This window comes from Podarcis gaigeae (genome assembly GCF_964106915.1).
Source record: "Podarcis gaigeae genome assembly, chromosome: 5".
Classification (NCBI taxonomy): Eukaryota; Metazoa; Chordata; class Lepidosauria; order Squamata; family Lacertidae; genus Podarcis; species Podarcis gaigeae.
The window spans coordinates 2,014,323-2,030,763 of record NC_139681.1 but is presented as its reverse complement, the minus strand read 5'-3'; the positions used below and the strand labels follow the sequence as shown (position 1 = coordinate 2,030,763).

The 16,441-nt window shown below is 45.1% G+C and overlaps 1 protein-coding gene across 2 annotated transcripts in view; it reads right to left on the bottom strand.

Annotated features, from left to right (window-relative positions):
• The window catches only part of LRP6 (LDL receptor related protein 6), a 100,411-nt gene that overhangs the window by 25,108 nt on the left and 58,862 nt on the right, over positions 1 to 16,441 (bottom strand). For both annotated transcript variants that reach the window (XM_083738713.1, XM_083738714.1), the window contains exons 8-13: positions 12,190 to 12,406; positions 10,765 to 11,054; positions 9,802 to 10,028; positions 3,727 to 3,911; positions 1,242 to 1,568; positions 348 to 550 (exon numbers count right to left, since the gene is read on the bottom strand). In XM_083738713.1, the coding sequence (XP_083594839.1) occupies positions 348 to 550; positions 1,242 to 1,568; positions 3,727 to 3,911; positions 9,802 to 10,028; positions 10,765 to 11,054; positions 12,190 to 12,406 (1,449 nt within the window). The remainder of the gene's footprint in view (positions 1 to 347; positions 551 to 1,241; positions 1,569 to 3,726; positions 3,912 to 9,801; positions 10,029 to 10,764; positions 11,055 to 12,189; positions 12,407 to 16,441) is intronic.

Here is a 16,441-nt window from a genome sequence, read left to right as displayed (position 1 = left end):
CTACTTCTAAAGCAAGGTCTCTCAAATGTTGTATTTTACTAGTTTTGTGGGATATCTGTTCACAAATCTACAGCATCTGTGCTAATTTTAGCTAATTCACCAAAGACTCATAAAACTAAGAGATAGGTAGGGTTGAAATATAATATGATCTCCTCCTCAAAATTGAGGTATTCCTATTTACATCTGTTCTCCATCTATGACCATATTCCACTAGCAAACATGTACTCAGTAGATTTTAGTATACAAAATTCATTTATAAAATATTTAGAACATGAATACCATTTTAAAGATCCCTATTCCTCCTCCCCACCCCCTTTGGAAACCCAAAGGACCCACACTTCAGATACCTGACTGCCATCCTCCTGTGACCTCCTGATAATGTTTTGCCGAGAGTCAATCCAGTAGAGGTGCTTGTCTACAGGGTCATAGTCAATGGCTCGGATGTTCCTGAGGCTATGGATTGGAAGGATAATATCTGGACTCTGCTGCTCATCTATCACCATGCGATTTATTGCATTCTTCTGACTGAAGAGCAGGAAACTGGTAGGGGCTTAAACATAAATACAAAAAAGCCAACCGGTCATTTTCAAAAACAATTATTAAACTATTCATTTAACAAAAACATGTTTATGCTACTTAGCAAATTAGGGCTGCTATCTTTAATTAATTGGCAAAAACAAAACAAAACTAACTAAACAGCGAGGGGTGTGTGACATACAAATTGTTTTTCACACACAATTTTTTAAATCTTGATAGTCTCCATTATGGCTTTAGTATTAAGAATTAAGCTCAAATCTTAAATTCAAGCATGTTGTCAGGCATGAACTTGCTGGATAGCCTCCAACAAGGCTCTAGGCCCCCTGAGTTCTGCAATCTGAAATATAGGTATATTACTAGTGGCCTATGCTTAGTGTTAGGATTAGAGAACTAATTCATACAATGTATTTTGAGCATTTAGGGAAACAACTAAACAGAAAATTAATAAGTTTTTCAGCCATGAATAAAAAACAAAAAGCCTAACACATGCAACCTATATTCAAATCTTGCATAATTCAAGTTATATCAACAAACCTGTCTATGTTACAAGTGGAAATGGCTCAGTATTTGGCATATTCCTGCTCCATCCACTACAGCTATAGCTCATTTTGGTTTGAATTTCAAACATTACTGTAATATTTGAGACGAACCACGAAAACATAGCCCTTTGCCCTCTGCACCACCTAACTGTGTTTATGGCTTACCACTACATGTTCTGTTGTCAGAATTCAAGGAATAGTGAGCTGGACATCCGCAGACAAAACCACCAACAGGCACTGCCAAGCAGAGGTGGGAACAATGCCCATTACTGGAGGCACATTCGTTCCAGCCCGCTTGACGAGATGAATGGAAGACTAGGATATCCATCACATAATCCAAGTGGTTTTGGATGACAGTTCTGTTTTGGCCACTGGTCTTGTTGGCACGTTCAATGCTTCGCCGGCTCCAGTCTGTCCAATAGATGTAATCCTGGTACTGAGTCAGACCAAATGGATGAGGCAAGTCATCTGCTATAACATCACGGTCAAGACCTGTTTTAGAAAAATATATATATACTGATGTCAAGATTTCCCCACCTCTCCCACACTCGGAAGGACAGTTGCAATCAAATACATCTACAGTAACTCATAGATATAATGAACATGAGAGCCAGTGTGGTGCAGTGATTAGCTAGTAGGACTACAAGTTGGGAGCTCAGTTTCAAATTTGCACTCAGTTTCAAATCTACGCTGTGTAACCTTGATCCAATCACTAACCTACCTCACAGGGTTGCTGCAAGGAGAATAATGCATGCCACCCTGAGCTCCTTTTGATAAACAAGTATTACCGTATTTTTCACTCCATAGGGCACACTGGACCATAGGGCACACCTAGTTTTTTAGGGGGGGGGGAATCAAGAAAAAAAATCTTATTCCCCCCCCAGCCCGAAAGAGCAGCGTACAGGCTGCGCGCAACCTCTCCCTTCCAGAGGGGCTGCGCACGGCTATGGCACAAGCCAAGACAGCGCTGTCTTGGCTTCCTCTTTAGCCCCGTGCAATCTCTCCCTGCTGGGAGAGGCTGCGTGGGGCTAAAGAAGCCATAGCCCTGTGCAACCTCTCCCTGCTGGGAGAGGCTGCGCGCGGCTATCCCTGAAGCCTTCTGAGCGCAGACTCTCCTGGCTTCAGCGAAAGGAACCTGAAGCCTCCAGAACGCAGCGGGAACTTGCGCTGCGTTCGGAAGGCTTCAGGGGGCCATCCCTGAAGACTGGAGAGTGAGAGGGGTTGGTGCGCACCGACCCCTCTCGCTCTCCAGGCTTCAGCGAAAGCAATGCGAAGCCTCCGGAGTGTGGAGGGAGTGCTCCCTCTGCGCTTTGGAGACTTAGCATTGCTATCGTTGAAGCCAAGGAGCCTGCATTCGCTCCATAGGACGCAAACACATTTCCCCTCATTTTTTGGAGGGGAAAAAGTGCATCTTATAGAGCGAAAAATACAGTAAGTGAAACTTTGCAAATGAATGAATGGAGAATGGAGAAATTTATGGGAAAACCTTTTAGTCACACCAGAACAAAGTAATTCTGACAATGTAATTAAGGCTTTCTGGGAGATGATCTATAATGAATTGAAGAATGTACTTAAGTACACTTTCCCTAAGCCTTTCTCCTGGGCATGGTCGGCCAATTGGTGTCAAAGAAGGACAGAACTTTCTTTATGTACGCTACAACAGCAGCAAGAATACTCATCGCAAAGCATTGGAAGACACAAAATCTACCCACTCTGGAAGAATGGCAGATGCAAGTAATGGACTACATGGAAATGGCGGAAATGACTGGCAGAATCCGAGACTAGGGAGAAGAGTTGGTGGAAGAAGATTGGAGGAAATTTAAAATTTATCTACAGAAACATTGTAAAATTTCTGAATGTTAATGACATTGAAATGAACTGAAGGGGTTCTAGCAACAAGGTAAAAAATAAGACTGGATTGATAATAGATAAATTAATTGGATATGAATTTGCTGAATTAATTTTCAAAAGGGATACAAAAAAGGGAGATGTGAGGAAGTCAGGAAAATATGTGAATCAAAATGAGGAATTAAAAAGAGGGATTTTTGTGTTTCTTTTTTTTTCTTAATGTGTTTTTCTATTCTGCTTTTGTTTTTCTTTTTTCTTTTATTTCTAAGTTAAACTTATGTATTTTTTGTATTTTATAACTTTATATTTTTGTGTATGTGTTTTTTCCTTTTTCTGCTTGTTGCTATTTTTAAAACTTAATAAAATATTATTTAAACAAAAAACAAAGTAATTCTGACAATGTAAAATAAATGTATATATCCCCTTTTCTGTCTCTCAAAAGCACCACAGTTCAAAACATTGCATACCATTAAAAAATAAGCAAGAAAACAAAATATGGGTCAGCAGAAAACAAAGGCACTAAATTAGTATCAGAACCAGTCAATCACAAAACAGGGACTGAAATAACTAACCATGAGAGCAGACTGGAGAATGACAGTCTTCACAAGGCAATGAAACATCAAGAGGAATGGATCAGATACAGTAGATTGGAAGAGGGGGAAAGAGACAGCCAGCTAGCCGGCTGGTCAGATTTCACTGGAGACCTTAGCAGTTGGGTTTACTGGAGCAGGCAGTATTTTCAATACCCTGATCCCCACTTCAGCTGACTTCAAGAATCCTAGCTAAACCAGCAAAACTGTACCTAGCATATTTGAAGACTCAATTAGGTTGGTATCCAAATCAGTCCAGTACAATCTTCTTTTAGCATAATCAATTGTCAGCCCATTAGCCCGTCCCACATTTGGCACCAATGTTGTACGTTCACTACCATCCATGGCAGCTCTGTCAATTTTGGGCTTTCCACCCCATTCTGTCCAGTACATGAATCTGAAAATATAGATCAAATATTCCACATTCATCTCATACAGAACCAAAGACAAAACATAGAAATATATCAGAACTATAATGCTTAAACATTTGTTTTAGCACACAACATAACTTTCATTTCTTTTGAGAGGTAAATAGTTTCACTGTACTGTGTATAATAGATCCCTAGGCTTAAATATTCACCCAGCCATTGCAAACAATGGGTAGCTTTGGGTAACTAATGACTCTCAGTCTAACTTACCTTACAGGGCTGCTGTGGAAGATAAAGAAGGAATATATGTACATTGGTCTGAGTGTCTTAGAGGAAAAGTGGACTTTTTATGGAGTTTGCATTGGAGCACCAGATCCACCTGCTGCCACTTGATTTCCTGCTCCAAGTGACCACGATAGATGGTAGGGAGCTGCTGGGAGGGGAAGTGACACATCAAACCCCACCTATGAGAATGAGTGCTTCCAGGCACACAGAGACCATTGCCTTTCACGTGGCCACACTGGCGGGACCTCCGATAATACTGGGCATGAGCTGGCTAGTGCTACATGATCCAGTGGTAGCCTGGCACCAACGGACAGTCACCTTCGGGTCGGCACACTGTTTGGAACACTGTCTAGGAGGGGTGAAACCCAGGATGAGGTTGGCCAGAGTGGCAGCAACTACACTGAAGCAGAGAGCGGATGTGCCGCCACAGTACATGGATTTACAGGAAGTCTTCAGTGAGAGGGAAGCGGACAAGCTGCCGCCACATAGGTCCTTCGACTGCCAGATCAACCTGCTCCCTGGGGCGCAGCTACCGGTGGGTAAGCTGTATGCCATGTCGGACAGAGAGATGCAGGAGTTGCGAGACTTTATTGACAAAAACCTTAAGAGGGGGTTCATAAGGGAATCTAAGGCAGTGGGGGGCAGCCCTGTGTTTTTTGTGGACAAGAAAAACACGGATCAGCTGAGGCTTGTAGTTGACTTTCGAAGACTGAACCTTGTATCGGAACCCGTGACCTTCCCAATGCCCAGAATTGATGATATTCTGACTAGGGTGAGGAAGGGCAAGATCTTCACCAAGCTGGACCTCCGGGGAGCATACAATCTGATTAGAATAAGGAAGGGGGACGAATGGAAAACCACCATGTTCACCCCCCCTAGGGGCCTTTGAGTACCTAGTCATGCCATTTGGAATACAATCGGGCTCAGCCTGTTTTCAAAGCTTCATGCACCATGTGCTGGGACCCCTGCTGTACAAAAACTGTGTAGCATTTCTGGACGACGTACTGATCTATTCGGACAATGAAAAGCAGCATATCCAGGACGTCAGGGAAGTGCTGAAGAGGCTACTAGAGCACCAATTGTGGGTCAAGCTAGAAAAGTGCCAATTTCACGCCCGTGAGGTGGAATTCCTGGGATACAAGTTGTCGGACAAAGGACTTGCCATGGACCCTGGCAAGGTGCAGGCAGTGCTGGAATGGAAGGCCCCTAAGACCCGGAAGGATGTGCAGAGGTTCCTCGGGTTCAGCAACTTCTACCGGAAGTTCATCAAGAACTTCGCCCACTTGACCGCACCCATCACGGATTGTCTCAGTAGCAAGAAGAAGTTCGCCTGGACGGAAAGTGCCCAAAGGTCCTTCGAAAAGCTAAAGAAGGCGTTCGCCTCGGAGGAACAGCTCCTGCACGTGGATCTGCAGAAGCCGATGAGGCTGGAGACCGACGCATCAGACAGAGCTATTGGAGCAGTGTTGCTACAGCCGGGACGGAGCCAACACACCTGGAGGCCGTGCGCCTTCTTCTCACGGAAACTGAACAAATCGGAGCATAACTACACAGTGTATGATTGCGAACTGTTAGCTATTTATGCAGCGTTTCGGCAGTGGAGAGATCTCCTAATAGGGGCACAGCACAAGATTCAGGTTTGCACGGATCATAAGAACCTGGAATATTGGAGAACAATATTGAGTGCTCAACCAGAGACAGATTCGATGGGCACAGGAGTTCTCCAAGTTCAACTTTGAGATCAAGTACGTGCCGGGGGAAGAGAATGTGAGGGCAGACACTCTTTCACGGAAGCCCGAGTATACGGAAGGAGAAGGACAGCCGGAAGCTCGACATGGGTTTCCTGAGGTACGATGGGTTTGCGGGGGAGCGTTGGTTGGGAAACGAGAACTAACCAAGCTGATTCGCCAGGACGAATTCGCCCAAACCAGAATCAGGGAACTCAGGGGAATGGGGGGGCATCAGGGAGGCTTTGAGGAGAGGGAAGGACTGCTGTATTACAGGGGAGCAATGTATGTGCCCGGGGAAGCCCTGCGAGAAAGGGTTCTCAGACAGCTTCATGACAACCCAACAGCAGGGCACTTTGGGCAACACAAAACCATGTTACTGGTTACGAGGCAATTCTGGTGGCCAAGGGTGAGGGAAGATGTACGAGAGTATGTACGGGGGTGTGACCGCTGCCAACGGGCCAAGGGAGAGAGGGCGGCCCCGGCGGGGTTACTGGAGCCCTTACCCACACCGGGAAGACCATGGGGGGAGGTGTCGATCGATTTCATGACCGATTTACCCAAATCTAGAGGGAAGACAGCAGTCATGGTAGTAGTAGATCTGCTAACTAAAATGTGCCATTTTATAGCGTGCTCACATGCAGTAACGGCAGAGGAAACTGCCTGGTTGTTTGTGGATCACATTTTCAGGTTGCATGGGGCTCCGACGAGGGTTATCTCCGACCGGGGGAAACAATTTACCTCGAGGTTCTGGAGGAAACTCATGAGCTTATTGCAGGTGGAAGTGGGATTCTCGACGGCGAGACACCCGGAGACCAACGGGCAAGCAGAGAGGGCAAATAGCATTTTACAGCAATATCTACGCTGCTACCTCAACGAGAGACAGAACGATTGGGTAGAGAAGCTAGCACTAGCGGAGTTTGCGTATAACAACGCTGAACATGTGTCCACAGGGATGAGCCCGTTCATGGCTTTTTATGGGTTGCACCCCAGGGCTTTTCCTGGGAGAGGGGAGGAAGGGTGGAGCGTGCCCGCCGCAGAGCAGTTTGTGGAAGAAATGGAAGCTCTGCACCAGCAGCTTAAGATGAACCTGGATAGGGCCAAGGAAGTGTACAAAGGACAAGCAGACAAACGCCGCCGGGAAGGGGAAACCATTAGGGTGGGTGACCGGGTGTGGTTATCCACACAAGGCTTACCTTTCAAGGGCGGGTGTAAGAAACTGAGGCTAAGACGGCTGGGACCATTTGAGGTGACCCACCAAGTTAACCCGGTGGCGTTCCGGCTCAAGTTGCCAGACAGCATGAAGATCCACCCGGTATTTCATAGGTCACTGCTCTCACCGTACAGAGGGGAGCGGAGGGTCCGGGAGGCAGGAGGGGAAGGGCTCACCCACCCACTAATGGAAGAGAGGGAACGCCACCACGAGGTAATGGAGATCCTGGATTCGCGCTGGCGAGGGTGGCAGGTGGAGTACCTAGTGGCTTGGGAGGGGGAACCCGAGTCAGAAAACACGTGGGTGCCAGCAGGGGAAATAGATGATGGATATCTGCTTCTCGAATGGTTGGAAATTAGAGAAATGGAAAATAAGAGGGCAAGAAATCCAACAAGTGAAAATCTATACGTATCTGGGAATCTTATTCCAGAGCAATTTAGGGTGGGCAACCCATCGCACAAATGCCATAAAACAGGCAAAGTGCATCTCATCAGCAGTTGCCCGTTTTCATTATCAGAAAGGTAATCAATTTATTCCTGTGGCAAATCAGATATTCCAAACAAAAGTGCAATCCCAGATATTCTATGGAATCCCGCTATGGGTCCAAGCATATAACAATGATTTAAAAAAGATTCACTCTAGCTTTCTGAGACGTATTCTTGGACTCCCAGCTATGATCAAATATGAAACAATGTGTGCAGAAATAGGCATACACACAATGGAATATTGGGCATGGTCCACCTCAATAAAGTATTCGTTACGCTGCCACTTTCGCTGCCCTCCATCAAGTCTGCTCGCTGATTTGCTCAAAGACTCCTATAAATCAAGATGGTATCAGCACCTCGAAAAAAAGATTGAATCTTTAGGCATCGAGCTGGAGCCCCTGTACAATTCTAGTGAGCAATATATCTCCCATAATATCCTAACTAGACTAAAGGATGTCGAGAGACAAAATATTATGGCAGCTGTAAACAAAATTTGCTCCCCCATATTCTATGAATTAAATATCTTAGATAGCAGAGCCAATTACGTCACTAAACTAATAATCCCAGCCCAACGTAGGGCTTTTATGCTGGCCCGTTTGAATGTTTTTCCCTCAGCATTTGTCAGGGGAAGATATCAAAACATTCCTAGAAACAAGAGACTCTGCAGATGCTCTATGAATGTCCCGGACACTGTAGAGCATATTCTCCTTCATTGCCCATTGTACAGTACGCTCCGTCAACGCGTGCTGTCCCCTCTTTTGGGTGGTCTGGAACCGCAGCAAGGTGAATGTGTGGGTTTCTACCTATCCGACGTTGACCAAAGGGTAACGGCGGGGGTAGCCGAGTTTTTGGTAGCAGTCCTCCAAGGAGCAGGATAACAAGGAAAACCACTGACTCTATATGTATATATATATATGCATTTAGCAAACTGCTGCCTTTTTATATATATTTCAAGGCTTTTATATGTTATTTTCTCTTTTAAGGTTTTATTTCCATAATGCCTAATAAAGGTTTGATAAAGTAAGTAGATGGATATCTGGTGGAAGAGTTCCACAACAGGTATCCGAGGAAGCCCAAACCCCTCGGGAGATTCTGGGAGGAGCAATTTGCCACCACCGACGACGAGGAGGATTTCGTGGGTTTTCCGGCTTCCCAGGAGGAAGGAGGAGAATCGTCAGGAGAGGAGTCAGATGGGGAAGTCCCGACCGTGAGAAATTGGAGCAGGTGGGAAGCGGTGTTTGAGTCCACGGACGACAGCAGCTCCTTTCGGGGGTTCCCGGCATCGTCCGCTGAAGGGGACAAGGTCCCGTCACAGGGTCAGGCCGGGGGTGAAGGGGGTCCTGGGGAGGAGGTGGATGTCAGGGAACTGCCATCAGAACGAGAGACGGAGGCAGGGCCACCCAGCGATGCCGGAGAGGGGACGAGCAGGGGGGAAGGATTTCAACGTAACACCCATAGAGAAGAGAGGGAGATGGAGGAATTGGTGACAGGGCTCCAAGACCCTTCCCCCGACGATAGTGGAGAGAGCGCTGGGACGCCCCTGCCTTCCCCTTACTTGCGCAGACACGTTCCGCGCAGAGAACATAGGAGGAGACTCGGGGTCAAACAGCTTTTATGCTGGAAGAGGTTCAAGAGATGCCCACTCTCGGATTCTGCAAGTGACTAACAGGTCACGGAGGGCGAGCTCCGACCCTGGGCATGGTTGGGGCAAGCAAGCTAACTGAACTGAAGTAAGGTTACGCACAAGTAACCCCAACAACCATTACACTTGGCATTGCATGTTTGAAAATCATTGGCATGGGCAAACCTTGTTTTTGATGAATTAGGGTTTACCAGGGGTTATTCAACAAGTAAAGAAGATTTCCTTTTTGTCTACCACAATTAATATTTTCCTGCCATGATCAATGTACCAGGATATACTCTCCATTCATCCAGGGCTAGGATGAGACCCAGCAGGCTTGGCTTGCACCACATGTGGAATGAGAATGTACTGTAGGAAATAACCAAGAACACTGCAACATGTAAGGGGTTTGTGACTGACATAGAGAGATTCATCAGCACGCATCTGAAGAACAGAAAGGTAGCAAGGTTTGAAATCACTGGCTAAATGATCATTCTCATAGGACAGTCAGCATTTCTCAAACCTTGCTGAAATTGAGTCAGCATCTGGTTTAATAGCTTAACACAGAAAATTAAGCAAGCACCTCACCCTTCAGCAGGATCCAGGGCTAATGCCCGAGGACTATCCAAATCCTTCCAGACTAGAACCTGGCGATGCTGCCCATCTAACTTGGACACTTCAATACGATTTGTTCCAGTATCAGCCCAATACAGGTTCTTTCCAAGCCAATCCACAGCCATGCCTTCCGGGTAATCCAAGCCAAACTCCACTACATGCTCCAGGGCACTACCATTCATGAATGCTCTGCTGATGGTCTGCAGGAGAGAGAGGGAAGGCAAGAGACAGAGCGTACGCATGAAAGCTAGTAAACAGCACACTCCTTTAGTACATTTATTTAGAGCTCCAGTGTGGTCCTGTGCAATGTTGCTCTTCTTAGTCAAGTCTTCCCCCTCCCATCTGATTCACACAGCATTTAGTGCACAGGTTCTCTCAGGTGCCACTGGGTTAAGTTTTCACAAGCAGCTTCTTTGTTTTGCCAGAAAAGATTTCTAGGATTCCCCACAGCTACCAGCTGTAGTATGGACTGTATCAAGGAACCCTGGTACATCTATACTCCCTTGCTTGCAATGTCACTGTATCGACAAACAGAGGAAGTATCTGTGCTCCACCCAAGAAGTGAGGCAACCATCTCAGGTGGCAGGATCCATGGGGCTGCTGATCCTGACCCTGAGCTTTAGTCCCCTTTGTTCCTAATGCAGGTTTCACTCCCCCCTTCTTCCCTGGTGGGGAGGGGGACACTGTTTCGTGGTCTGCCTCAGGTGCCAAAATGTATTTGGCTGGTCCTGCATGGGGCTGCCCTACTCCAAAGGGACAGAAGAGTGGGTGCATCCAATATCCTCAGTGTTTTTACTCCCCTTAAGCAGCAGACATTTGGGCTGGTTCTCAAAACTTTCAACGGGATAAAACTCTCTTCCAAGTACCTAGTAAAATGTTGCGGCTTTGCTCAATTTTTCCTGAAGTCAATGGGTGTTGACTGCATGACTGCATTACCTTTAATGAAATGTCTGTCCAATATATGCGATTGTCAGTTACATCAAAATCCAGAGCAGAAGCTTCTTTAACTCCTGTGAGTGGGATGGCAACATTGTTGTTGTTCGTCTCAAGAGAGATCCGCCTGATATCTGCTCTGCGAGAAAACAGCAGGAAAGCTTCTGGGACTATGCAGGTCTTCATGTCACTGATCAGCTCCAGGCCTATGGGGCAGGCACAGCGCAAACCTTGAGGCCTGAACAGGCAAAGGTGGCTGCAACCCCCATTGGACTCTGCACAGGGATTTGTACCTAAGAAGAGAGAAGGGGGAAACCATTTAGGATTCTTCTCTGATGTGAGACTAATATAAACACAATTCTGAAGGACTATTGGCGCTCACAAAGTTCCCCAAAAGTGCAGCAATACAGAGTTAACTCACGTTATCTGCGCACACACGTAAGTGGACTGAACCAATTCAGACTCGCTTCCTGTCTGGCTGCCATGGCGTACAGCTGTTCCCAGACCTGCAGAGCCCTTCCGTGTGGCTAATTGAGGATAATTTGGGAGTAATTATCCTTGCCAAATGATGACGGGGGTGGGTGGGTGGGCAGATACTTTCTGAATCCATTTTTTTACAGGCCACTGACAATAAACAACATTTGGTCCTCCTCATTCTCACTAGGGGCAGATGGCTCAAACTACTGTCATCCTGTGCTAGTGCTGCCTTGTGTCCCATTTGAGCATATATTTTTAAGGGGAAATCCTATAAAAACTGCATACATAAATAATCAATCGATCAATCAATCAATCTGAGGGTTGCATTTTTAGTTTCATTTATCAGCTGCTTAGAGCAGTGGATACCTTCTCTTTGGCATTAATTATGGAACCTTCTCTTTCATGCATAAATTATGGAAGCTGTTTAAAAACAATCTTAACTGTACAGGTAACTCGCAACTTGCATGCATTTAGCGGAACGGGGGTGGGCGTCCAGGAAAAGAGACTTTGGCAATCCCACCTGATAATTGAACCCAGTGTGCTATGACTATAAGTTGTTGTTTTTTTTGCTTTGCACACTATCCCTGGGGCATTAACCCAGTGTAAACTGAAAGCTGTCGTACAACATAACATGCACTCTCTTTCTGGAGAATGGAGAAAAGGGTGGGTATCCCCAGGTGAATTAAATATCAAGTTTGCCATTTGGAGCTGCTATTCAATCTAGTCCCTTATCTTCGATACTGAGGTGGTACAAAGAACTTTTCACCAAAGTTAACGTGGACTTTTTTTGACTGAGTTTGTTGCTTTTAAAAAAATATGAAGTCCCCACTTTCTCATTCTGTGGTTAAACACACAGAAAGGTTCCTCAATTGAAACACCTCCCTTTTCAACTGATTACTAAACACCCTCTTTAACCTAATAGTGTGCAGTTCAGATTTCTAGGATACTCACCAAGTATCTGGTGGACATTTGCAGCCTTCAGACCCATGAGGTCAGGAAGCTGGTCTATGATGATCTCCCTTTCCGCTGTCTGCTTATGAACTCGCTCAATGCTTCGCCTTTGCCAGTCTGTCCAATAAATATAGTCCCCCAACAAAGTGAAACCAAATATATGAGGAAGCTTATCCTCCACAAGGACTCTCCTGCTAGTTCCATCTGTGTTCATGACCTTCACAGGTACAAACAAACATACAAATATAAGTGATAGTACCTAGAAAGCAATGATTATCAGACCATTTAGATCAATAAATCTCAAACTGTGCAACTCAACATTATAAATTAAATGTAAGTCCAAAGTATTGTTATAGATGTGGGTAAAATTAATAAATGCTAGGATTTTCTGTATTTGTGGTATGAAGGGAGAAATACAAGCTGCAAAGGGATTCTTGGGTAGCCTGGCCAAGCTAGGGGCCTTACGGGAACAAGAGAGAGCCACTGAGGGTCGTTAACAAGACAAGACTTGCCCCAGGTGGGACCAGAGCCTGGGGATTTGGAAGTTGCCAGGGTAACTGCTCTGGTGGAGGGCAAGGGGGCTTCTGGGAAGGAGGAAAAAAGGGGGAGATCTATCCTTGGAGTGCGCTGGCTGCAGGCAGCTTATGCTGCTGCCTCTTGGAATGACTATGCCGTAAGATCTGGACCCCCTCCATGCAGACTGAAGGTGTATGACAGTCTCCCCTGGGTCTTCCATTCTCCAAAGGGACACACACCTTGTGTGTGAGCCTGTGGCCCCATGTGCTCTTGCCACTGCTTGGCAGAGAGACGGGCTTCTGTAACAGCATCCATCTACAGAAGAAGTATCCACTGAATATACAGATGATGCTCTGCCCTTCCTTCTTTTGGCTTTAATTCCTCATAAACGTTAAACACACACACACCACCTTTACAGAAAACACTAACAAAATTATGTCATACGGGTGACGTATTCATGCCTCTAGCAATGGAAAGGCAGCAATGCCCACTCCCCACCCCCCGCACTGTCTAACACACTTTTTTTGCGTTTGGACAGGTTGCCCTTTGCAGAAGTTGCAAATCCATGGCATGTTTCAGAATTCACTGAAAATCACCAGAGTGCTGAACTGCACCACCATATATCCATACCCTCAAGAAATCTAAGCATAAGTCATGATTAACTTGAAAACAGGATGTGTGTACATCTGTACATGAAAGGAAAGTAGATCACCTTCCTTGTCTGTTCCTTGCTTAAGACTGAAAGCCCTTTGTGTTTTTGCTCCTCTGTAAAATGCTATATATATTGATGGTGATTTGCAAACAAAACCTAGTGGTATGAGACAATTCTTGTGAACATCCTGTGAAAGATTTCCCCCTCCGTTCCAAATATCAGGTGCACAACACTAGAGCATCTCCTCTTATGTTACCAACAGAATCCCATGTAGATCCCACACTTCTTCTTTTTTTAAAAAAAATACTTATTTTTCCAATAAAAGAATAAAACATCACTTCAATGCAAAACACCAAAATCCATTGCCAGTATACATCAAAGAAAAAGAAAAAGAAAAAGAGAAAAAAAGAAAACTTTTGAAAAACAAAAACTCCAGTTTTTAAATTTGTGTTTACAAAACTTTCTTTCCTGACTTCCTCACACCTCCCTTTTTTGTGTTCCTCTTTATCTAATCAGATACAGCAAATCCTTATCCTCCTTCAAAAACTCATTTCAAATTGTTATAATCACTTCTATTATGTCTCCGATCTTTCCTTCTTATAATTAAACACCTTTAACATATTGTTTACTTTTAACATAATATAACCTTGTTCTTTCACCCTTTTTCAAATTACGTTTTTGCATACTTTTTTAACACTGTGTCACTAATGCCATATTGTTTTCATAACCAACATCATTTTAGCATTCATACACCTTGCAGTATTTCTGCAGATAGTTTTTAAATTTCTTCCAGTCCTCTTCCATCACTTCTTCTCCCAGGTCTCGGATTCTGCCAGTCATTTCTGCTAATTCCATGTAGTTTATTACTTGCATCTGCCATTCTTCCAAGGTGGGCAAATCTTGTGTCTTCCAGTACTTTGCGATGAGTATTCTTGCTGCTGTTGTTGCATACATAAAAAACGTTCTATCTTTCTTTAACACCAATTGGCCGACTATGCCCAAGAGAAAGGCCTCTGGTTTCTTAGGGAAGGTATATTTAAATACCCTTTTCAGCTCATTATATATCATCTCCCAGAAAGCCTTAATCTTCGGGCACGTCCACCAAAGGTGAAAGAATGTGCGCTCAGTTTCTTTACATTTCCAGCATTTGTTATCAGGCAGGTGATAAATTTTTGCAAGCTTGACTGGGGTCATGTACCACCTATAAATCATTTTCATAATATTCTCTCTTAAGGCATTGCATGCCGTAAACTTCATATCGGTGGTCCACAACTTTTCCCAGTCAGCAAACATAATGTTATGATCAATGTCCTGTGCCCATTTAATCATATCTGATTTAACTGTTTCATCCTGAGTATTCCATTTCAACAGCAAGTTATACATTCTTGAGACAATTTTAGTTTTAGGTTCTAACAATTCTGTTTCCAATTTCGATTTTTCCACCTGGAAGCCCAATTTTTTGTCCATATTATAGGCCTCTCTTATTTGATAGTAATGAAGCCAATCTCGCACTTTATCTTTTAATTTCTCAAAACTCTGCAATTTCAATTTATCTCCTTCTTGTTCTAATATCTCCCAATATTTCGGCCATTTGGCCTCCATATTGAGTCTTTTCAGAGCCTTTGCCTCCATCGGTGACAACCACCTTGGGGTCTTAAAGGTAAAGGTACCCCTGCCCGTACGGGCCAGTCTTGACAGACTCTGGGGTTGTGCGCCCATCTCACTTAAGAGGCCAGGGGCCAGCGCTGTCCGGAGACACTTCCGGGTCACGTGGCCAGCGTGACATCGCTGCTCTGGCGAGCCAGAGCCGCACACGGAAACGCCGTTTACCTTCCGGCTGGTAAGCGGTCCCTATTTATCTACTTGCACCCGGAGGTGCTTTCGAACTGCTAGGTTGGCAGGCGCTGGGACCGAGCAGCAGGAGCGCACCCCGCCGCAGGGATTCGAACCGCCGACCTTTCGATCGGCAAGTCCTAGGCGCTGAGGCTTTAACCCACAGTGCCACCTGCGTCCCACCCTTGGGGTCTTACTTTCCAGTAAATCTTTATACCTTATCCAGACATTAAATAATGCTTTCCTGACAATATGGTGTTTGAAAGATTTATGCGCTTTAACCTTGTCATACCACAAATATGCATGCCATCCAAAAGCGTTATTAAAACCTTCCAAGTCCAAAATGTCAGTGTTCTCAAGAAGCAGCCAATCTTTCAACCAGCAGAAAGCTGCTGATTCATAATAAAGTTTAAAGTTGCTTGAATTAGAATTAGATTTTAATTGGCTAGAATCAGATCTAGCCAATTAATATCTTTCCCAAAATTATCTCTATGGAAGTGAAATTGTGCCATCTAGCCCCAAGTCATGCATAGCCCCAAATTGTATGAGTGTTTTATAATGGACGCGGGTGGCGCTGTCAGTTAAACCACAGAGCCTAGGGCTTGCCGATCAGGTGGTCGGCAGTTCGAATCCCTGCGACGGGGTGAGCTTCCGTTGCTCAGTCCCAGCTCCTGCCAACCTAGCAGTTTGAAAGCACGTCAAAGTGCAAGTAGATAAATAGGTACCGCTCCAGCGGGAAGGTAAATGGCGTTTCCATGCGCTGCTCTGGTTCGCCAGAAGCGGCTTAGTCATGCTGGGCACATGTTCCGGAAACTGTATGAAGGCTCCCTCGGCCAGTAAAGTGAGATGAGCACCACAAACCCAGAGTCGTCTGCGAATGGACCTAATGGTCAGGGGTCCCTTTACCTTTATACTTGTAATGCCTAATAAAGGTTTGGTGAAGTAAGTCGTAAGTATGAGTGGTTCTCAGAGCCTATAAGGGAAGTCTATTATGCTTTTCATCCTTTTTAGTACTTGCTTCTATTTACATGTGTGCTTGCCCTATTTAAATGTGATTTCCAAGCATGGATTCCTGGTGGGACAAGAAGATGTGCACAGGGAAAAAATCTGGAAGAATGTTACCACCCAGGCAGGCTCATTCTTCAAGCTGCATTGAGGCCCGCCAACACCACCCACTGTGCCATACAAAGGGCTGGTTCTCACCTGAAAAGCACCTCTTTTAACCATGAACGAGAAGCAAACACTACCAGG